Raw genomic sequence first — 23,452 nt, 5'->3', positions numbered from 1 at the left:
AATCATCGTCGTGGTAATTTAAACAACGATACGAATAAGATTCGAACAACGTAGCAATATTTTATTTATTTATAGTAGAATACAAAATCGAATATTTCTAGTGTTAAATAATTATTCAATGTGTTTTTAATAAAAAAAAAATTAAACCCGTTTAAAAGATCAACATCGATAAGATTGACGGATGGAAAAATAGTAGAAGTAAAAAAAGAAAAAAATAGGAAAAAAAAAAATTAGAAACGAGGATAAATTTAAAGAGTAGGTGCAGGGATTATTAGGAATCGCGTGACGTAAGTTGAAGCATGCGAATATTGAAAGGATTTAAATAAGGTCAGTAGGCAAGGTCGAAATCGGTTTGTAGCTGATCTGGATAGTGGTAAACGGACGCGTGGGAGTAAAACTCGCCACTCTCCCATGACCCACCATTGTCAAGGAGTCCCACCATCTTCGTTCACCGCCTAAGGAGATCTTTACTTCTTACTTCGTTTTACTTTAGTCGATCCAAGGACGTAGACAGACAGATAGACGATCTCATGTTAGCTGACAACGATGATTGGCACCAACTAACTTCAACGAGATCCTCTCTCGGATCCTTTGCGAATTTGATTTTTTTTTTCTTAACAACGTTATCCTGTTAATAGTCTGTGAAGGTAAAAACAAAATAAAATGGCAGATCTTTTCTTATGAGATCATATCGTTATATTCGACGAGGAGTACCATTCTTTTCTTGACGTTTCATTTCCGGTAGGTCAAGCCAAGAAAACGAGAGGTTTAATAATCGGAGGTCGTTCGTTCGTTCGCAAGGTCGAAATGTCATATCCGTTCTTTATCATGTATCTTGAATATTTTTCTTTTTTTTTCTTTTTTCTTTTTCTTTATCTTTTTATCTCTTTCTTTCTCTTTACGTGAATGCAAAGGTAATTTAACCAATGTTAAGTTATATTTTTCGTCTAGGAAGTCGGAGAAGTTAAATTCCCAAGTAAATTCTAGGATGTCGTTTGTGTGTTAGCAAGCAACCAAGCAACCAAGCAACTAACCAACCTACCAACCAACCAAGCCGACGACTTTCGAATCGTCGAGCGGCGAAATCGTGTGTCGTGATTCTTCCATCGTTTTGCACGAATACTCTCCTCTTATCTGGCCATAACTCTTTTCTCGTATCTTTTCATTTCTTGCTCTCTATCGTCGATAAATCCTTATCAACATTTGCGTGCTTAATTATTTGTTTTTCTTTTCTTTATTAAAAGTCAGCCATAGATATAAAAAAGATCAGAAGCGAGAATATATTTATTTAAACGAAAAATATAAATGAATATATACATAAATATTTATTAAAAATAATCTGTTTGAAAAAAGAAATCGCAGATTCTTTGAATATGTTAATAATAATAACAGTAATAATAATATTAATATTAATAATGATTTATCTCATTTCTTTTTTTCTCTTTTGTCTGTTTCCTCAGGCCGACACAGAACCGATATACTGGTCTTGGGTGAAAGCGATAGCAACAGAACTGGTAAGGCAGACTCCGTTTCGTGCTCGAAGATGTCTAAACTTTTTAGAGATCCTGACAATATGTCCGAGAAGTCCGGCACCGTTTCCAGAGAGTCTAGCAGAATCTAGAAGACGTTCACGTAGTGAGTTTCGTTGTTGGCCTATCGAATCGTCATCGATAGACGATGGAAGTACGAAAAATTCAACTAGTATATTGGAAGAATCTAGAAGAAGAGCGAGAAGCGAGTTACGCGGTTGGTCGAGCAGTAATTCAAGCGACGAGGACAATTTAGGTGAATTTCGTAGTATACCAGCAATAATATCAACGAAGGATCATCAAACGGTCTCGAGAACGTGGGGTTGTAGCGAAAGTAGCGAGGGTAGCGACGATAGTCTTCCATGGGGTGTCGGAATATGTCGATCTAGTGTAGATTCCGTCGATTCTACGGTTTCCTTGTCGGAACCTGAGACCAAAGAACAAAGGATACAAAGGTACAAGGAAACCCGTAGACGTGAAAACGAAGCAAGAAGTCGTCGTGTTTTAGAAGAAGATGCTAGGAGACGTAAAGCAAGAGCCGAAGAAAATAACAACAACAACAATAATAATAACGAACTTCCAAAAATTTACGTGCCTAAAAGCAAATATTATTCCGTCAATGAAAACGACGATCATCTAACTCGACGATCACCGAAAAAAGAATCGTCGAATAATATTACGACGACCGAGTCGACCGAAATAATTCGAAATGAGAACGATAGATTACCGCCTATCAAACCGGTTGAACCATTTACTGTTAGATTCGAAGAGACCGATAGAACCGTGGACGGTAATAAGAATAACGACAGTAATAATAATAATAATAATAATATTAATAATAATAATAAAAATAATAATAATAATATTAGTAATGGTATTGCAGGAAACGATCCAACGCGATGCAGTAACGGCACAATTACCAATGGTATCTTAAGGACAGATGCGAATAACGAAAGAAGGAGTCGAACTAGAGAGAGGCGAATTTTTCGAGAGAAGGGTCAATCGCAGCAGTCTCAAGAAGTAACGACGAGTAATAACAACAACGTTGAAAGTTTACAAGAACGAAAGGAACGATTGGCTGCGATATCATCGAGAATACCTGTACCACGTCAATTGTCATTAGGAAATGAAAGAACGATTAAATCCGTTACGAGTGCTGCATCGTTGATTGATGGTTGCATGAGTTTGCCTAGATCTGCTACGACGATGGCTCTGTCTATATTAAAGGAACCACCTTGCGAGGAGGATGTTGCCAGATTATTGGAAAGGTGTCAAAGGGTCGATCATTACGTACCAGTTCGTGAAAAACTCACTTTGTTTGAATCACTCTCAAGATTGGGTGGTCGTTTGGCACGAAGTACAGAGGATCTTGGTAGATCCGAATCGAAACCGAGTCCTAGGGGAAAACAACGAGCGAGATCGCTTCACGATTTAAATCGTGGTGGTGCTAGGTCCGTACCGGTACGTGAAATGTGTCGATTTTTCGAGGGTGACGTTCGTGACACCGGTCAGAGTAGCAATCAATCGCCAACGATTGTTAACAACAACAACAACAATAATAACAACAATAAGTATTCGACGTTGACGAAAAATTCGGGTAAATTAAACGAATCGTTAACAACAATTTCTCCGAGAAACACGTGGAAGGATAATAACACAACTACGTCCAATAAAAGTAACAACGATGCCGCCCCTTGCGTTAGAACGTCCACGAGAAAGAAACATTACGCTAAGTAAGTGATTTATTCTCGCGATAATTAATTATTAGAACGAAATGAAAAGAGGATGACTACGTATAACATTAGAATAAAAAAAACTCTTCTTGGATATCTTTTTTTTTTTTCGAGGGAACCGAGAGAGACTTTCTCTCTCGATTGCATTGCGTTTCTCGTTTTACGAAGCTTTCAACGATTCTATCAGTCATTTTCTTACGTGTTCATAATACGATCGTCCGATAAACTCTAATATAAACTTATGTTATAAGTACGTTGTATAGAAATCGAGCAAATAATTAGATATTACATATATTACATATATTAAAAAAAAACAACAACAACAAGAAAATTTCTTATACAAAATATTGGAATCAATATAATTGTGTTATGTGTTCGCCCGTTCTTTAAATTATACATATATATTCCATTTATTTCAAATGACTCTTCGCATATCGTACGAGTCGCGTATATATTTCATTTCCAAACAGATTTGTCGTTAAAAAAATTCAATTTCGAAAAAAATTTATCTCACAATTAATAATATCGACGAACGATTACGCGTATTTGAAATGTCAAATGTGATTTGAAAATGAACGATTGGATTTTTTCTTTCTTTTTCTTTTTTTTTTTTTATTAAATACTATTATTATTATTTTTTCTTATTTTTCGATTTCAAACGAGAAAGAGAGAATTAACTACTCCTAAGAGAACATAACGCGTGGAGTATGGAACTCAAGAGATCGAGTTAACATAAGATTTCCGTCGAGAGAGGGACGGGAAAAGATATGGTGGTGGCGAAGGTAGAGGAGGAGAAAAAGGAGAATGAGGAGGAGGTGGAAAGGTGGCTAAGAGGGAGTTGGGGAGGGGGGAGAGGAAATCAGGGAAACCGGTAATTTACGTTCACCGAGCGATTGCAGCAATGTCGAACACCTGTGTGGACAGGACTCAAGTATAACACGTTGATCGCCTTTACGGCTGACTTCTTTAATTATATATATATATATATATATTTTTTTTCCCCCCCCTTTCCACCTTTCTTTTCTCTTCTCGTTCACCTTAGTGCCATTTTTCTATGTAGACGTAGAAACGTAGGTAAGTAAAAAATCGAATATTTAGATTACTTCTCGATGGAAATATAATAAAGGATGAACAATAATTTCATTTTTCGTTTCGCAAATTTGGAACATCCGCTCGTTCGATTAACAACGAGCTTATGATTTTACTATTACTGTTACTACTACTACTACTACTACTACTATTAGTTCTATTACTATCAATGTTGCTACTATTACTCCTACATTGGCTACGTCGACTTCCGCTTATTTCCAATCGAAATTCTCATTTCCGTTCTCGTTTCTCTCTCCCCCTTCTACGTTATTTCTCTCAGTCTCTCTTGAATTTTTAGAACGCGATCGGATAATTTCGTAATATGGTACTTCCTTTTTTATTTTGTATATTTTCTTTTTCGTCGTTCATGTTTGTATATGTATAAATATATATATATATATATATATATATATATATATATATATATATATATATAATATACACATTATATATATCTATCTATGCATACACGATGACAAATATGTATCCTTCGAATCACGTTTTCGTAGCGGTCTTATTCAAACAAGCGTAAAAAATTCGTACCGCTCGACACGCGAATTCTTTTTTTTTTTTTTTTTTGAATGAAATGAAAAGGAATATAAAAAAGAAAAAAGAAAAAAAACAAATAAACGAACGAACGAACGAACGAATGAACATACGAACGAACGAACGAGCGAAAGAAAGAAAGAAAGAAAGAAAGAAAGAAAGAAAGAAAGAAAGAAAGAAAGAATATATCACACGTAGAAATAATTAGAAGGAAAAATTAACGACTGCTTGTATTCCTTTTCTAATTGAATTTTCTTTCGTAAGCGGATCTTTTTCGTGTATATATATAATTTGTAAGCTCGCAAAGTTGGGAAAAATACGATCGTTTCATTTTCCTACTTTGCGATCTCGATTAAAATGCGTTTATTTATTGAAATTGTTTATTAAGTTCTATTGTCGAATTTTGTCCCTGTTGTTCGGGATCGAGGATCTAAAAAAAAAAGAAAATGTTAAAACGATAAAAAAAATATAATAAAATTAATAAAAATAATAATTATAATAATAAAAATAATAGTAATGATAATAATAATATTAATAATAATGAAGAAAATATAAAAAGATAGAAAAATTAGATTTGGAAAAAAAGCATCCTCGATTCGTTAATCGAACGATTTTCGCTCTCTTCCCTTTTTTTGTTAACGTTGCGTACGATCGAGAAATGAATGACTTGAGCATGATCGAATTTTTTTTTATATATATATATATATTTTTTATTTCTTTTTGTCCTCTAATTGTATTATTTTTTATTCTTTATTGTTCTTTTGTATATTTTCTTTCTTTTTCTGTATAGTAGTTATTTTTGTCAAATTTATAATTTATACATTATCGAGAGTAGTCGATTAGTATCCTTCCGATATAAAGGATAAATTATGTATGTATCGTTATTATAAAATACCAGTTGTATACTGTATCGTGTGGGAAAGAAAAAATTAAAAAGAAAAGAAGAAGAAAATTCGTGATAAGAACAATCATGATGATTCAAGACGAATGCACGTATGTCTGATTAAAATAATAAAAAAAAAAAACAGATTGAAGTCAAAAAATTGACAACTAATTTGACAAATAATTCTTTTCTTCTGAGACTTTTCTCGAACCACCTTTCAAATAGAACATTTTAAACGAAATCTTTAAATCAAGGATGATGATTTATCCTTTCACCAAATCCCACCTGTCGATCACAATAAATCTAATTTCATGCGTGCTTGTAAAATCTAGTCAAGATATAGTGATTATGAATGATCGGTAATTAGATCATTATAATAAAAAAACATTAGTTGTTATTTTTTTTCTGGTAATGATAATAATGATGATAATAATTATGATTCTTAACATTTCACATCGGATTTACTATTAGGAAGAAGAAGAAGAAAAAGAAAAAGAACGTATCGATCTGTTGAATTTCAATATTTAACTTAATAATAAATCAATGAATTATTAACAGTAATATTGACAGGAAAACGATTTTTTCGTTTTCTTTTTCATAATAAATTCATAATACATTTACATTATGAGAGGAGTCAATCGATACGTAATAATCGATAATTCGTTCCATGGTTAAATAATTTCTCTGTAATGTATTATAAACATATACATTGAAACATACGCACACACACATATATATATATATATATATATTTTATATATTATATATATGTAAATATTTAAATATATATATATACACACTCATTATATATATATATTTACATACAGTATAAATAAAACACATCATCTTCTATGTATTTATCTCCTTCTCTCGATAAAATAATAAATATGAACGTGTTTCTTCGATCGTCGTTGCGTTGTTTCTGGATTTGTATTTATATACTTTTGTTGTAATAAAAGGGACGAGTAATGAGTGTTACGTAAAAGCAATTATTAGAAAGTGAATATAAGTCTTACACTGTCTGTCTGTCTGTCTGTCTCTCTCTCTCTCTCTCTCTCTCACACTCACATAGATACACATTCACTCACAGTTATTCACACAGTCATTCTCCTTATCTTTCTTGCACTTCGTTACAATTCTTTTTTTAACCGAGTGACTTTTCTTTCCCAAGTTGTTGCCCTTTCCTTCGAACATTTCGCGCCACGATGAAAAAGAAGAAAAAAGGAAGGCAAATATATAAATAATAATAAAATAAGAAAGAAGAAAAAGATGAAGAAGCACGATGGTAAAAGAGAACGCGTGCTGTTAATTGCAAGATTTTCGCAAGAAACCGAGGCTCGAGGTTGCGGAGGCGCGCGATGATTTCATGAAAATATACACGTGCATTGTATGCTATGTAAATATACATACAAATCTATCTATGTATATGTATACAACACAAATACACTTGCATTACAACTTTGTAACGTACCTTACACACGATATATACAAACGAAACGCGAGAAAGAAGAGCAGGTAGCGCGCACAAAGTGTTTAACGTTGTCGTCATTTTTCATAATAATTTTTTGATGACTGTGATTAAGTACGGAAATAAGTGGAATCGTGATCTCTCGGTAAAATATTATCCTAGGTTCTTCGTTCCGTGAAAACCTTAAAGTTGACTTAGAATTTTGTCGATATTAACTCATATTCGTCGTGATAGCCCTTTCTTCTTTTTCTTTCTTTTCTTTTTTGTTTAATCGAATTAATCGTTAATTTTTACTGATTTTTTTTCTTTTGTATCATTCGATAATGATAGTAAATAAAACGTATCTCAATTTTTTTATCTTTTTGCAAAATTTTACCAACATACGAAACGATAACGGATTGTTTTCACGTTCGATACGGCATTGGAATAAATCGTCAATACAAATTATAATTTCATTTCAAAATGGTAATCGTTACTATTAATGCAGGACTGGAATCAACGTAGAATAGAATTGCATTATTAATTTCTTCTTTATTTTATTTAATTACAACAAACACGTCACAAATCCCTGTGTATTCATTCATTCCTGACGCATATTCATTTCTCTTGACTTTTCATCGTTGAAAGTAAACGTCATTTATCCATTGTTGTATTGGTACTATATAATATATTGGACAAGCATTTAATTAGATCCATAAATGTTGACAAAATAATGGAATATTTCCTACTAATTCTGATTACAATTAATTTAGCAATAAATCTAATAAAGACAGTGCAGTTAATGTTTCAGGATAAAAATTAAGAACACAGTATCTTATTGTTGCATATTCAGATAGTTTTCAACAATACTTTCTTATGGTGCGTCAACGAAACACTAGTTTCTTATCATTTTGTATTTTTGTTATAACTTTTTAAGTTTACGTTTGTTAAATATTTCTTTTCCATTTTTACTTATAGAATATGATGGTTAAATTTTACAAAAAAAAAACAAATAAAGTGGGACATCCTGTAGTTAGATTCCTTATAAGAACATCATATAGATATTACAAAGAAGGAAGATTTCTGTAGGTGTTGCTATGTATACATATAAAAGGATTATAGACGTGCAAATTATGTATCCACGCAGCTGGTTCGATTGTACTCGAGCCGTGAAAGGTAAGTTCGTTACGGCTATTGTTCTAAAATAATCTAATGTCCGTAGAGAGGCATTTGCTATACGGATACTACCTATGTATATATATGTATGTAGTTATGTTTGCATCAAAATAAAAGTATAGATGAGGTGATATTTTTGTTATTGTAAATTTTGTAATTTACCCATTTACAGTTATGCATTTCAGTTCTATTTCAATTTACGTTGAAATAATTTATACATATATAAATTACGTATATGTGTACATAAAGATAAAATTTAGATTAACTCTGCATATATGATATTAGAACGTTTCAAAGTTTAAATTCATACGAATAGATTCACGTAAAGGAAAAACGAAGTTTGCAGAAGGTATTACATATAGATACATACGTATATATTATATTTGGAATCCGTGTTTATGTAACATAGCAGCTTGCATGATCGCAATAAAAATATATTCCGTTTATTTACATGTTACTTTACGCGTGGCTAGTCACGTTTAGATCGACGCCCACCTGATACTTCTTGACTCAATGTAAATTAGTTGCTCTTGCGTGCCGATCAAATCTATTTGAAAAACATATAATTAATCTAAAGAATTAGAAACGTGACTTTGGAAATTATTTGCGAAGTATCATCGTTCGTGTATAAATTATTACATTCATTTTTTTTTGTTATAGATTATTTCTATCAATCTTTAAATTGGCAAATCTTACGTACGATCTTATTCGATTACTACATCTGTATGATACAGTTATGATCATCATGACTTTTCTACTTTCATTATTTTTCGAATTATTGTTTTCGATCACAACTTTAATATTTTATCTTTATAGTTTTCTTGTAAAAGTATTCAATGTAATAAGATTACGATTCTTATTTACCGGATCGTTACAGATCGCGGTCACTTGCGTGTTTATCATACTTCGTACGGAACTAATGTAAGAAAACAAAGATAATTCATTTCCTTGATATATCGATAGTTGAAAGATACTTTCGTAAAATCTTATGAATAATATACATGAAAATATATATAGTAGAATAAACGAATTGATTTCTTATCTCGTTAAAATAAACGAATCATCATCATTGACAACCATATTCGATCGAGATGAATATGAGAAATGGAAAGATATCGACAATGGGATTGGATTCAGCATCTCGTTCTTCGAGTTAGCAACATGCAGCAGGTAGGTATAGTAACCATACTCGACCTTGAAACAACGGTCCCTCACTCATAAGGTCGCGACCTAGTTTTCGATCATCGTCCTATTTCCAAGACCCCTCATTGAAACCCATCGAGTAATCTCGCGGCTTTCGTTTGCTCATAAGAAAGGTCTCTTTGCTTTCGCACTTTCCTACTACAATTTTCGATTCATTTCTTCTTGTCGATATTATCTGATAAGATTAAACACAAGCAATACTTAAAACGAGTTAATGTAGAAAATTCATAATGATTGTTATCGAAGGCTAGTGATAACATTCTTCGAAGATTGTCAAAGTTTACTTTAAATATGATGATTAATAATTAACAAATATAAGATATTAAAAATAAATAATAAATAATATACCAAAATGGTTTTTAGGACGTGTTCTAATATTAAATAATTTTGTTAAGAAGTATCAAGTTATTTTCGAAATATTAAATTACATTAAATAAGCGATAATTATTTCTTTGAATAATTGACACGACAAAAATATAATTATAGATGAAATAAAATTAATTATTATATAATTTTGTATGACAATCACTAAAAAGAAAAATATGAAATTCTAATTTACGTGCATAACTTTAAATGGGATAGCTAAATATCTATTACTATCTTTTCTCATAATACATATATGATAAGTAACAAAAAATTACAAAGTAATTAGACATCACAATGATACGGCAAGAACGTAAAAGGAAGGATGGAAAAAGAAAAAAAGCATCAGTGAATTTCTTTATAATGAAAATGAAGTGAAAATAAAAAGTAAAAGAATTCAAGGATCTCATTAACAGCGATTCGAAGTTTGCTCGTACGTGACGTCCGAAGGTAGATCGAACATTGTCGATCGTAGATCATCGTAAAGCGAGTCTTTCGAGCGAATACGAGCGTACGATTTTATGCGCGTTGGATGCATAAGAAACGCGAGTAATCGAGTGACTGGCCTTGATAGCAAGTACCGGCTATATGAGTTCAGTAAGAGCCCGTAGGGGAGAAGAACGAGAGAAGGAAACAGGTACAGAAGTCTGTCTATACATATGTACATACAGCATACTATGTTCGTGATCGAGTCGATCGATCCATCGATCCTTTCAACGAGAACCTAACTCCACTCACGGTTAACTGGATCAACGTTTTACAATCTTTTATTCCCTCAAGAAAACTTCACTTACATTTCTCACGATTTATATCTATTTCTCCCTCCCTCCCTCCCTTTCTCTCTACCTTGTTTTAATTGCTTCACCTCTTAAAACTTTGCTCGGTAGCTGAGAATTGATAACCAAACGATCACTTTTAATTCTAACTTTTATTCGACATAATTATATCGCTTTCCAATACCAATTTTACTGTTCTTTACTTTCAATTCTTCATTGAAATCCTTATTATCATGATTATTAATATCATTATTATTATTATTATTATTATTATTATTATTATTATTATTATTATTATTATTATTATTATTATTATTATTATTTTCTTAAATTGAGATCACGTTACCGAGTTTACTTTAATTGCAGTGAAATTCTATTTTAACGTTCGAGTCGAGAAAGTATTTTTTTTCTTTTTTCTTTTCATCTTTTTCAGTTTTGTTCTCCCCCTTTCTTTTTGTAATTATATTCGTAATTATGTTTACAGTACATGACAAATTTAAATTCCGGTTGTTTTTATCGGTTAAGGTTTTTTGCGAAGACTTATTTACGTTTCGTTACGTTTATTCCTGTGGTTTTGAAAATAAAAAAAGAAAAATGTAATAAATTTTTTGTACGTCTAGACTAAAGAATTTCTCTCATACACGTCTGTACGAATATTGCCTATTGTAAGGGATATTTTACTTCGTACCATTTAAATACGCTAGATGGTATTAAATATATGAGTCCACAACTCTATCGGTAAAAAAGAATATACCGAATGCTGCCACCTAACAAAATTCTATATAACTTGTAATTAACCAACATCCAATTCTAGCTGTATACGACGGAGTTAGATAATAAAGAGAACGATCGTTGTGTATAAAAGTATTCCCATAATATAGAACAAATAAAGTTTTATTCCAGGGTGCGCTTTAGCTGCTTAGCATATCACATGTATGTTTACAAATAAGCAATACTCAACGGTTTTCTGTGACGTCACTATGATCGAGGTGATCACCATGCCGCTCTAGTGGCAGAAATAAGTATTGATAATTTGTTACTTTTTTAGGGGACACAATTTATGACAAATTGCCTATAGCGATCGTTCTCCTTATTATCTAATTCCATATTAAATACCTCGAAATTTTTCAATTAGAATTTTTATTGTTTATTGTCATAGTGATAAAACATCTTTTGGTATAAACAATTAAAAATAAAAATAAATTAATATCATTAACTCTAATTCTTTATATAAAAATTCACATAGTTTGAATAAACTTAATCGTTAAATTTATAAATGAGATTCAAATAGAATGTGCGATAGAGAAGAAGGCAGTAAATACCAACGAAGAAATAAATAAAGCCTACAGACTTAGCCCTACGTGGGGACGATAATAGAAATGTTTTGTTCGTGCGAAAATAAAGTTTACACATACACAGGATAAACATATTCATGATACCATCCAGTTAAAACGAAATACCATTAGAGTCTGAGTTAGTGTTGGTAAGAAAAGAAAAGATTTAGAAGTAAACGCGAGACAGAGAGTAACATATATAGAAGGAAAGAGAGAAAGAGAGAGAAAGAAGTAACAGAGAAAGAAAGATAGAAGAAGAGAAGGAAAAAAAATTGAAAAAGAGAAGGGGAGTGACATGTTTAAGGTTAAGACGACTAGTAGTACCCAAGACTGTTTCAGTGCTCCACGAGACATCTTTTGGTAAAGAAGTAGAAACTCAATATTATTTTGTTATTATTATTTTTTTTTTGAAGTGTTTTCTTTCTTTCTTTTCATTTATTTTTTGTATTTATATTGGTATTTCAATTACGGTTGAATTTCATTTTACAACCATCGGAACAAACACATCGAAAAAAAAAAAGATAAAGTAAAGTTAGTGAAAAGAATTAAAAGGAAACGGAAGTGGGAAGAAAATGGAGGAAAAAGATCTTCAATTGGCAAAAGCTATGGCAAGTTTGGAGGTCGAAGATAATAAATTGGCTAAGACGGTCGTTTCCAGAATGCAAGATAGAACGAAAATATTCAGGTGAGATAACAAGAAATAGATAAATATATTTTTAACTGTATATTATACAGTATTAATTTCGATTATTATAGTATTATATGTGTATATATGATATAATAATTATGCTCAATTATCAATCTAATATATTAAACATTAATAAATTTATACATGTATTAGATTACTTGGAAGGTAATTTCGTTATTTTCATTCGTAAGAAAAAGAAGATTTTTTCATCCAAGACGTTTTTAATAATCGCTCATTGTTAAATTTAATAAATTCATCTTTTCAGTAATAATTGAAATAAAAAATATCTCGCGTTGTTACGAGACTACCATTTATTTTGCCGCCATTTCCTTTAAATGGAAGATCCAAAAATGGCGCATCTTTTAAATTGAAATTACTTTAACGGAATTACGAAAACTGATTTCTACATTGACTATTCTTTTAACATATCTTCGTGGTAAATAATAAATAATGTTGGTTTTATTTACATCGTGTTATCTCTTTTAGGATAATAATGCTGACAAAATTTTAACAATAATCTGACGCAACCCTGCCGCAAAATAGAATTTGATTTTTCATTTCCGATGCGATAACAAAAAAATTAGTAGTCAAATCGAAACGCAACAAGGTTATAAATAACAACTGAGATTTCTATGAATGCAGTGTTTATTGATTTTGAGCTAATAAATAAGATATCTATTAGCTAATAAATAGATATCGATAAATGCAGCAACTTATGAAATGTTTGTTCAAGAAAACCGAAATTACTTTCCAAACAATCCAATATTTCTATTATACGCAAAAAATTGAATGGAGAATTCGACGGTACTAATTTTCATTCTAACCTTTGACACGATACCACTATTTTTCATGCCATTTCGTATTCTCGTGTTTATACGTCAATGCGAATTGAAAAGTTTACGTTACCGGGTCCTATTTTTACTATGTTACTATGACCTTGTTATAAAGATTATTATTTGTTTTGAAAGTTATACCGTTAATCGATTTTTATAAAGAATTTTCTATTTTATTAGTCTAATTGTAAATTTATTATTATTATTTTGGGATATATAGTTGCCACGTGAAACCAAGCGACTTGGAGTTGATTAGTCAGTTGTTCTAAATCCATGATGAACGTGTTTCTTTTGTGACCTAATACGTTTTGCCGGCAAAATTATTTGTTGAACACTTACATGAATCTGTTAATTCTTTTTTTACTCGTAGCCAATATATCGAAAAAAATATATTATAGAAAATATTGGAATAATTATATAAGTGTTGTTGTTTGCTTGTAAACATGTAAGTTCATTTGAATTACAAATTAGAAATAAATAATTCGCTAATAATGCTAAGAATTCATTATAGAAACATGTCACTTATTTTTACATTTTTTTTTGTTACTTTTTATTTATGTTTTATATATATAAAAAGTTTGATATTTTTATTACAAGAGATGTGATAAATAAATAATTTTAATTTGTTTTTTTCTCAATATATATTGACTGGTTATTATATTAAAAAAGTAACGCGTTTCAAAAAAATTGTTATTAAAATATGAATTATTTAACAGAATTCATAATATTATGTAACATCAATTAAATATAAATTATCTGACACAACAATAATATACGATAAAAACAACTTGTATAATTTAACATTTACATTTCAAAAATAATTACATATAATGCAAGAATATGCAAAATAAAAGTATACTTGTAACCGATCAACTATTTGCTATTAAAATTCATTTAAATGTCAAGGATTAAATGTATGTTATTCTATGGAATTTTATGCATTTGAATGAAGGAGAATATCAAGTGGTTTTGGTTTGGTTTGAAAAAGGTTGTTTATTTTGAACATTGTCATTATACATGTATAAGCTATAAAAGACTTTATAACAGCTTAATCAATAATATAATTTTTGATAGTCTTTTTTGGTTGAAGCGTCTCTCCAAAACTCATTAATAACATTTATGGTACCTAATCGTTATAATCATAAGCTTTACATATAGCAGTCTGTTATGAGATCATCGAGTATAGTAATGAAAAACTAAAAAATTAAAAAACTATTACATCTTTGGCTTATATCAAGTGCGATGGTGGTGTAATGGTCAGCATAGTTGCCTTCCAAGCAGTTGATCCGGGTTCGATTCCCGGCCATCGCACATTTATTTTTTTTTCTTTTTTTTGTCAAATAAAAATTAATTTTGATCGATAATCGTATTTAAATTATTTTATTTATAAGATTTTTTTTTATTTTAATATTTTTATGTATAAATTACGGTTTTAAGATTGAAATTTCTATTCCTAGAATTAAAAATAAGACATATAATTAATTTGAATTTTAATTATTAGGAAAAAAAGTAAGATTAACATATATTCAATTCTTTTCTTTATACAAAAGAAAAAAAGAAACGTGTTAATTGCAAACATTAGTTACAAAAGGAATAAATATAATGCACTTAAGTTTGATGATTTATGTCAAGGTTCCTGACGAGGACTTTATTCTTCTAACTAGCTATAATACTCTCTTTTTTTCGAGTCACGAGAGCAGAATAAAACGATATACATACATATACTTCAATTTTGTAATAATTATTCGATATATTTATGTATTATCTATTTTTTTTTAAGTTAATTATACTAGTCATCTGAAGGTTAAAAAATTATTCCAGTCTTTTTAGATGTAAGATCAATATAATTGCTTCATAGCTCGATGCTTATCTCTAAATTTAAATTGACATATATGAAGGGCTTCTACGAAATGAAGTCAAGGATATCTGCTTTTCTTTTTTTTTTTACTTGCTGGCATATAAAAAATTAAATTATTCGTTTGATGATAGTTAAAGAATTCAAGATAAAAAAAAAAGAGTATTGTAAGTCATATAAAAAGTAATTAATGATAAGTTACGTCAGCAGATTTACTAATTTCTTTTATTTCATTTTTCTTGAAGCAACACGCAGTTCTTTTTATTGGGCGAGCCGGTGGAACAACGAAGGTAATCCAGATTTCTACCTTTGTGCTGTTCTTTGTAGCTGCTGCCGTTAGCATGAATAAATCGTATTCGTATTCTATTCTGTCGATAATTACCCTGTTGATAAAGTAGTTTTCTTTCGAGTGCATTTATGATTTAATAATAAATATATAAATATTGAAATAAATATATATACATTATATTTATGCAATTTCAATAGATTTTATATAAAACTTTATGTTTATCTTTATCATAAATGCATTTACGTATTTATTATTTGAGTCAATTAGAAAATTGCACGAATTTGATTATTTAGAAAAGCATGAATTTGTTATTCTTAATAATTTTCCAATAAAATTATATATAACGATACAGCTTCAATGATCTTTAATTAGATCGTTTAAGTTTATATTTATCTCATAATTATCAACAATATTTCTATTATAAAAAGAAAATATATTTGTCAGTAAACATAACCGAGTATAATATTTGTCTGACTAAATTCGCATCTAAATGTTCTGGATCTATTATGCAAAGAGACTCGTGAAACGAGTCCTGCTTGAGTGTATTCAGAAAACCAGATCCACTTTCTCGTCTCTCTCCGTTCATGACAATTCTGCGAGAGATGAAAATTTCAATTTCTATTTGAACGCAAAACACGAGAAACATTTCGAAAATTTAATGAAGAGATGTTTGTTCTTAATAAGAAACAATTACCGATAACAAGTATCCGCCGTGATAACGTTTAAAAGAAGTACAAAAATTGTTATTATTTGTTCGAATATTCTTTATGAACTTGAGTGTTAACCCGTATCACGTGTGTTATGTATGTATATATAAACATATGATAATGACTATAGCGATAAACTCGTATCAAATGCAAACCAAAGATAAAATCGATACATTTTCGCGGTCAAACTCAACTCGAATATCATCCGATCATTCGTAGAACTAACGTCACAAATACATTTTATCTTCTAAAAAATTTTCTCGCTCATTTTTAGAAAACGACATAATAACTAGATGTACTGTCTCTTTCCACGATCATAACATTTGATGATAACGTTATCTGTATTTTGTAAGAATAAAAAGAATAATCTGTTTATAACTAATACGAATTTTACTTACTATCGTTGTTTCCTCACTTTTTCGTGTTATACCTTATACGAACAACGCTTAAACATGCTTTTGTGTATAAATAAAAAACAATTATGTATAGTCATATGACCATTATATGGGTTAGTAGGACCTAAAATAGATGACTCGTAATGTAGGGGTCGCTTGTACATATGAGACCTTAAATGGACGATCCGTATTTGGGTTTCTAGTAACAAAACAGTTAATCATTTTATTCCAATTGTTGGAATTTTAATTTTTTTTTTAACTACATTTTCTTTGTTTCATCATGTAATTTAATGTCAGATGAAAATATATTGTCTACTCACGTTGCCTGTTTCTAAAGGAGATAAAACAAAAGGTGTATGAGCTGGAACGTTCAGTTAGTCGCGCGCACCATAAACGCCAATATCAGTTATCGAACAGGAATGATACTGGTTAGGTTATCATCGAGAGGTTCTTCTCTTATCGTTTAAACATTTTCCTATCTTTCTTCGTGTAGTAAACACTCGTCAGAGGAAAGATGAAAACGTTCGATGTACGTGGCCCCTTTAGTTGAACGGTGCGCGGTATATAGCGATGCATTTCGGTAGAAGCGTCCTATACAGGGCTGTCTTAAGAACAACAAGCACATTTTTCAAATCTACTACAAGGTATAAAAGATAGATAACAATCTTGGTCGAACGTAAGTCGTCTAATCAATAACGTGCTCGAATTTCATTTCATTATTATATTCGAATCTATGCAAATATTTATTATCTTTTTATTTTATTTCATTCAAAATCATTTTTTTTATTTCATTATTACAATATTAACTTCAATTAATTCATTTGTGTATGTGCGCTCACGTGCAAGCGTCTGTGCACATACGTGTGATTGTAATCAATTGTACTTATAAAAATGTTTGTACATGTTTTCAGATTTATTTTGTTGTTTTCTCTATGAATTTTGAGTGTATTTATTTGCGATTTTTTTGTATTTATTTATGTTTTATAAAAGAAAAAAAAAAGATGTGCACTGCCCGGGAATCGAACCCGGGTCGCAAGAATGGGAATCTTGCATGATACCACTACACCAGCAGTGCTTGTGTACACAGATAGTAACATATTTATGCTTCCTGTTTCTAATAATAATAATAATAATTATTATTATTTTTGTACACTTGCGAGTAAAATATTATTTTATATTGGTTATGGGAATTTGTTTGTTATATTTCATGCTCCTTTTGTTATACGTTAATATCGTTGAATTGCGATTTACGAATTATGTTTACATCATCCCGCGTAGCAGCTGACGCAATAACATCGCTCACGTTTTATTACTTTACGAGTCACGTTCGTGTTTCAAATTACGTTGATGCATGATGTGGATAAATAAAAGAGACAACAAATTTATCCCTTACATCATATCATCATAATTTCATTTTCATTTAGGAAAAAAAGAATAATATTATTCCTGCGTTAAAAATTTACCGAAAATATTTAAAACATCATTAAGTAAAAATGATCATATATATATATATAATCATAATTCTTATATGAAAAAAAAAATAATCTCTTGTACAAAAAAGCATTCGTGTATGATGTTAGATATAAAAAATTTTTATTCGAAAAAAAAAGAAAAAAAAATAAACGTGCGATGGCCGGGAATCGAACCCGGATCAACTGCTTGGAAGGCAACTATGCTGACCATTACACCACCATCGCACATGTTAGTCAAGTGTTCAGTTAATTTAATCAGGCCCATTTCTTTTTATAGATTTTTTATTTTTATTCGTATTACATTATTCACACTAATCCAATTATTTATTATTTTATTAAAACTATTTACTATCAATCGCGAATTTTATTCAAAATTATTTCTAGCTATTCGAACAAATTGTGTTCATGTTTTAACAACCGACCACGAAATAATCTTTTCATAATAATAGTAAAAATACTGATGATAATATTAATAATAATAATAATACAAAATATGAATCATTTAGCGAGAAAGCGTCTCTTTTCATGGAAAGCAAGACGACAGGAGTATTTTATTTTTTCTTTAATAGAAAGCGTTTTCTACGTATTTACTTCGTTATTAACATAATTATTGACATAAGCAATTTTTCATTATATGACTATCATAAAATACTTTGAAAGTCGACTAGAGATAGACAAAGAGTTTTCTGTACCATTAAACTGATATTTTTTTGTCTTTTAAACCTACTTACAATGGATTAGAATTGTATATCTCCATCAGCGAATGAGAAACTTGAGAAAGAAAGAAAGAAAGAAAGAAAGAAAGATGGAGGGTCAGATTAGAAAGAAGCCGAGAATAATGTAGCAGTATAAAGCAGTGATTCACAACCTTTGTTGGGAATATCCTACCGTAGCATCTCAAAAATCCTGATGGCCTTTCACCCTGTGTGACACATAATACTAATTATTAAAAAAGTGAACTATTAATTACCTGGAGGAATTTTAGCTTGGTTCAAACGAGCTTCCAGAAAAATGGCGTCCGTGAAATAAAGAAAAATAATAGAACAAAAGTTTCAAAGTATAACAATTCACCGTTAATAAGTCATTCTCGAACCTCATTTAAATAATCAAATATTGCTCCCTTTATGGAACATGTAGCTCATGTTGTGTAAACCATGAGTTTAAAGAATAATAATGAAGATAAAGAGAAAAAGAGAGAGAGAGAGAGATAATAGTATTGTCGAGTGAACACGAGAGAAAAAGTTACGTTTTTTTAATTCTTTAGTAGTAACTGAAGAAAGAACAGTGTTGTTCTCAGCGAATAACATGATGTTGAAGAAAATAGGTCGAGTCCGACACGCAAGTGAATCTAACTTGCATGAAGACGTTGGAATACTGCACCTAATGTACTCAGTTTCTTTTTCTCTTTCTCTCTCTTTCTTTACCCTTTCTTTCTCTTTCCATCTATTCTTTCTCTTTCTCTTTCTCTTTCTCTTTCTCTTTTTCTTTCTCTTTCTCTTTCTCTTTCTCTTTCTCTTTTTCTTTTTCTTTCTCTTTCTCTCTTTTCGGAGAGTAAGCTACAAAGTCCATTAGACTCGCGGCCATTGTCGCTTTTACTGGCCGGAAGTCTGTATTGCCATGAGGTAGAGACTTCCGGCAGCAAGCAAGACGACAAGTTTCAGCCTTGACTAAGCGGTACCTTTTGTTCTTCTTACTTCGAGTGGAACGAATGCGCTGCTCTTACAAATATACATTCTTTGAAAATTATGAAAATTTTTTCTTTTTCTCCTTTTTTTTTTTAACAAGAATAGATTAGAATTTTTTCAGTTGCTAAGCTTTGCAACAACAAAAATATACATAATTTATGATAGCTTTCAAGTCGTTATAAATGCACGTATATTGACTTAAAAAAATAGGCGACTTAGTTGACATTGGAATTATAAAAACTACTCAAAATGATTGGTTAAAGTTACATGAGTTCTTTTTTCTTTTTTTTTTTTTTTTTGGTATAAAAACATTAATATTTAGTTCTTACGAAATTAATTTCGCTTGTTTTTTTTCCTCAGTAAAAGATCTTTACAATAGTAAGAGTAAATAAAATATGACAAAAATACTAACTCCGATTTACTTTGACTTTTCATTTCTGACGCCGTGGCAGATAAAAACGCAAAGAGATTTTAAATCTTGTCTGAAATGTCTGTTGCTAGAATGTAAAATGATTTAGAGATTTGGAACAAGTTTAGTTTTTAATTTATAAAATTTTTTCTGTGTGTTGCGTCGTGAATTGGGCAAAAAATAAATTGCAAAATAATTCCAAAGTTATCTGACTTATTAATTTATTATTTTTTTCTTATATATATATATATATATATACATATATAAGATATGCATATATATAAGATATATAAGATGCATTCTAAAATATAGTATACTAGGGTGCCCCGGCCACGCGTTGCTGTGGCTTTTTTCGAGGTGAAAACTTTTTCATAATCAGATCGATTTAAAAATCGTTAAATGAAAGAACGTAAAACTGATAAAACAAAGATAATTTATTAATTAATAAAATTCAGTATATAATTTTTTATTCCAGACAAAAAATAGCTTACTCCTTGTAAGTATGTATGTATGTTAGAGTGTGTATATTGTATGTATGTAAGAATGTGGTATATGCGTGAAATAAGCATGGAGCGCTGTGAATGATGAGGGAATATAAAAATAACAAAAGGCAAACATTATTTTTAAGTTATTATAATTTATTCCTTAAAATTATATATCATTAATTAAACAATTACGACAGTAACACTATTAAACAATATCAATCTCTTAATGCTATAGCGTGAACAATATTTTTTGTTAGTCCATCTTTAGCTAACACAAACAAACTGGATGGTTTACCCACTCGAGAGCATGCCACGTATAATTGTCCGTGTGAAAAACATGGTGTTCTCAAATCTAATCCACAAACAGACATTGTTTGACCTTGGGATTTGTTGATAGTCATTGCAAATGCCAATCTAATCGGAAACTGAATACGTTTGAATTGAATTGGCACATCTGTAGGTATAATAGGAATCCGTGGTATGAGTATATTTTCACCTCTGAACTTGCCATTTAAAATCCTGGCTTCGATCACGTTTTTCATTAATTTGTGAATGACTAATCGCGTACCTTGTTTGTTTCAGCTCCTGTAATATTTGTTCATAAAAATTAATTTAAATTTAATACGTTGAATAATTTAATTGTTTTGTTAAATGATTAATGATCAAATTAATAATCAATGAAGTACCTGATACGGGATCTCGTTGTTTTATGTTCATGCAATATCCGTCTTGTCCCTTCCAGAATATTAGCGGATATTGGAGAGCATCATATGAACGATGTGTGTCAGCAATGAACTGAAGATTATTATTTCTTCTACGAATCACAATTTCTCGTGCAGCTGTACAATCGCCAACCATGATTCCAGCAACATCATCAACAACGGGTGCATTGAATCTACGAATATGCTCTCCAGCTGGTGTTTTATCAGGATTAATGACGATAGCGTGATTATCGCTTTGTAATTGGTGCATATGTGATTTGAATATTTTCAACAACTCGTTGTGCTCGTTCAAAAGAGCATCTAGCTCGCTGACGATGCGCCTGGCATAAAGTGAATCAAGGTTATTATAATCACAACGTGCATTCACGCGATTGGCAAGTGCGCTTTCGGAATCCTCGCCGCCCATAAAGTAGATCTGTAAGAATTTATGTGGTTCGTTTGGCATTGGCAGCAGTGAGCCCATTTTATGATAAACTTGGCCTCTGATTGTGAATGTAGAATTGAATTGTTGACCATTTGCATTAGTATTTCGAACTATTTCTGTTGCTCCGAACGATGTCATTTGAAAGCATGAATTGAAACTTCGAATTGACTTCAGGAACACATTAGAATCTGGATCCGTGCCGATAAGTAAGCCGTTCAATGGTTCAGGTGGTGTTTCAATTTCAGGTAGTTGCACTTTTCCTAACGTGCAACACATCCCAGCTGGCTCATTTTTGAATTTCAGAGCATGACAATGCGGACATTCCTTGTCCATAGCACCAATTACCACTTTTGAATGAGCATAATATTCAATATCGGGCTCATACTGGAATGCTAGACGCAGGAATGAATCAGATATAAATGCTCGATGTACCTGTTGTCGTTGTTGGTCACTTGTTCTTCGTCTATTGACTGTGAAACGGCGTGATTTTCGTTGTTCTAATCTTCTGACTTCATTGCGTTCAGCTCGTGTATCTTCTGGCTCTTCTTGATGCAATTGCGCCATTCTGACACGTGCATCAGTATTTTGTTGCTGGATTTGTTCTTCTGTTCTTTCGGATCTGCTATTTCGCAACTTTCGAGCTTTACTTGTACTGCGGCTCAAATCAGCCCCTTTGCGTTTTCTTGGCATTGTGATTTTCTGGAAACTATGAAAATCTTAATTGTTCAATTACATTTTTTTAATAAAATTAAATTAAAATTACATTTTTATAAGATCAACAACATAAATAAAAAAAAGTATACTTACAACACAAAATCCGTTGTTATTGGAAGCTCGTGTCACGTAATCACTTGAACTCAAAATTGATAATTTAATAAAATTAAATTAAAATTACATTTTTATAAGATCAACAACATAAATAAAAAAAAGTATACTTACAACACAAAATCCGTTGTTATTGGAAGCTCGTGTCACGTGTTGAGTACTTTTGAGGTTATAAAATCACTTGATTAACTAATCGTGCAAAATACACTCAAAATTGATAATTTAATTATTATTGATAAAATAGGAATGATTAAAAGTTAATATAAGAGTTACACTGAGATAGCAAAATAATAATTGTCAACGTTACTACTACACTTGATGCATAAACAATAATGATGGCCGACAACTGTGTAGGGAGTAAAAAATAAAGGAAACCGGCTTCGTTCTCATCCCTACTCCGTGCTGTTTACTGGGTCAGAAGTGACACCTATAAACATCTGGCGGGGATAATAATAACTAAATAAATGACGATTGATCAGTTATCGACCGGAGAGGAAAAATGATTAAATTACTAAAATAGCTATTAAAAAATAAGGGTTGATCGTATAAGGGTGAAAATTAAGGATTGTATGTATTTTTGTATG

At 30.8% G+C, this 23,452-nt stretch overlaps 3 protein-coding genes and 3 non-coding genes across 13 annotated transcripts in view; 3 read left to right on the top strand and 3 right to left on the bottom strand.

The window, feature by feature from the left end:
- LOC107074612 (uncharacterized) overlaps nucleotides 1–3,395 on the top strand; it is a 46,681-nt gene extending 43,286 nt beyond the window's left edge. For 2 of the 5 annotated variants that reach the window (XM_015336197.2, XM_089175172.1), the window contains 2 exons: nucleotides 1,461–2,337; nucleotides 2,413–3,395. In XM_015336197.2, the coding sequence (XP_015191683.1) occupies nucleotides 1,461–2,337; nucleotides 2,413–3,266 (1,731 nt within the window). In that variant the 3' untranslated portion in view covers nucleotides 3,267–3,395. Of the gene's footprint in view, nucleotides 1–1,460 lie in introns of all 5 variants that reach the window. The other 3 variants (XM_089175171.1, XM_089175169.1, XM_015336196.2) reach the window with 2 other exon arrangements.
- A 9,023-nt stretch (nucleotides 3,396–12,418) lies between these two features.
- The window catches only part of LOC107074613 (NAD kinase), a 35,419-nt gene continuing 24,385 nt past the window's right edge, over nucleotides 12,419–23,452 (top strand). Inside the window, exons 1-2 of one of the 4 annotated variants that reach the window (XM_015336204.2) lie at nucleotides 12,419–12,764; nucleotides 15,701–15,745. In XM_015336204.2, the coding sequence (XP_015191690.1) occupies nucleotides 12,652–12,764; nucleotides 15,701–15,745 (158 nt within the window). In that variant the 5' untranslated portion in view covers nucleotides 12,419–12,651. Of the gene's footprint in view, nucleotides 12,765–15,700; nucleotides 15,746–17,278; nucleotides 17,523–23,452 lie in introns of those variants that run through there. The other 3 variants (XM_015336207.2, XM_015336208.2, XM_089175364.1) reach the window with 3 other exon arrangements.
- TRNAG-UCC (transfer RNA glycine (anticodon UCC)) lies at nucleotides 14,840–14,911 on the top strand. Its single transcript has one exon. It is a non-coding gene; the product is annotated as a tRNA-Gly (tRNA).
- On the bottom strand, nucleotides 17,851–17,921 carry TRNAG-CCC (transfer RNA glycine (anticodon CCC)). The gene has a single exon. It is a non-coding gene; the product is annotated as a tRNA-Gly (tRNA).
- On the bottom strand, nucleotides 18,472–18,543 carry TRNAG-UCC (transfer RNA glycine (anticodon UCC)). Its single transcript has one exon. It is a non-coding gene; the product is annotated as a tRNA-Gly (tRNA).
- On the bottom strand, nucleotides 21,113–23,408 carry LOC149031657 (uncharacterized). Its single transcript, XM_089175432.1, has 4 exons — nucleotides 22,851–23,408; nucleotides 21,584–22,742; nucleotides 21,466–21,482; nucleotides 21,113–21,322 (listed from the first exon to the last, which is right to left on the bottom strand). Exons 2-4 carry the CDS (start codon nucleotides 22,731–22,733, stop codon nucleotides 21,113–21,115), a joined length of 1,377 nt encoding a protein of 458 aa, XP_089031558.1. The 5' UTR covers nucleotides 22,734–22,742; nucleotides 22,851–23,408.

This window comes from Polistes dominula, unplaced genomic scaffold (genome assembly GCF_049000335.1).
Source record: "Polistes dominula isolate Pdom_NZ unplaced genomic scaffold, Pdom_raw_medaka contig_82, whole genome shotgun sequence".
In the NCBI taxonomy this organism is placed as follows: domain Eukaryota; kingdom Metazoa; phylum Arthropoda; class Insecta; order Hymenoptera; family Vespidae; genus Polistes; species Polistes dominula.
The sequence above is the reverse complement of the archived record's forward strand: the minus strand, read 5'-3'. Positions and strand labels throughout refer to the sequence as shown.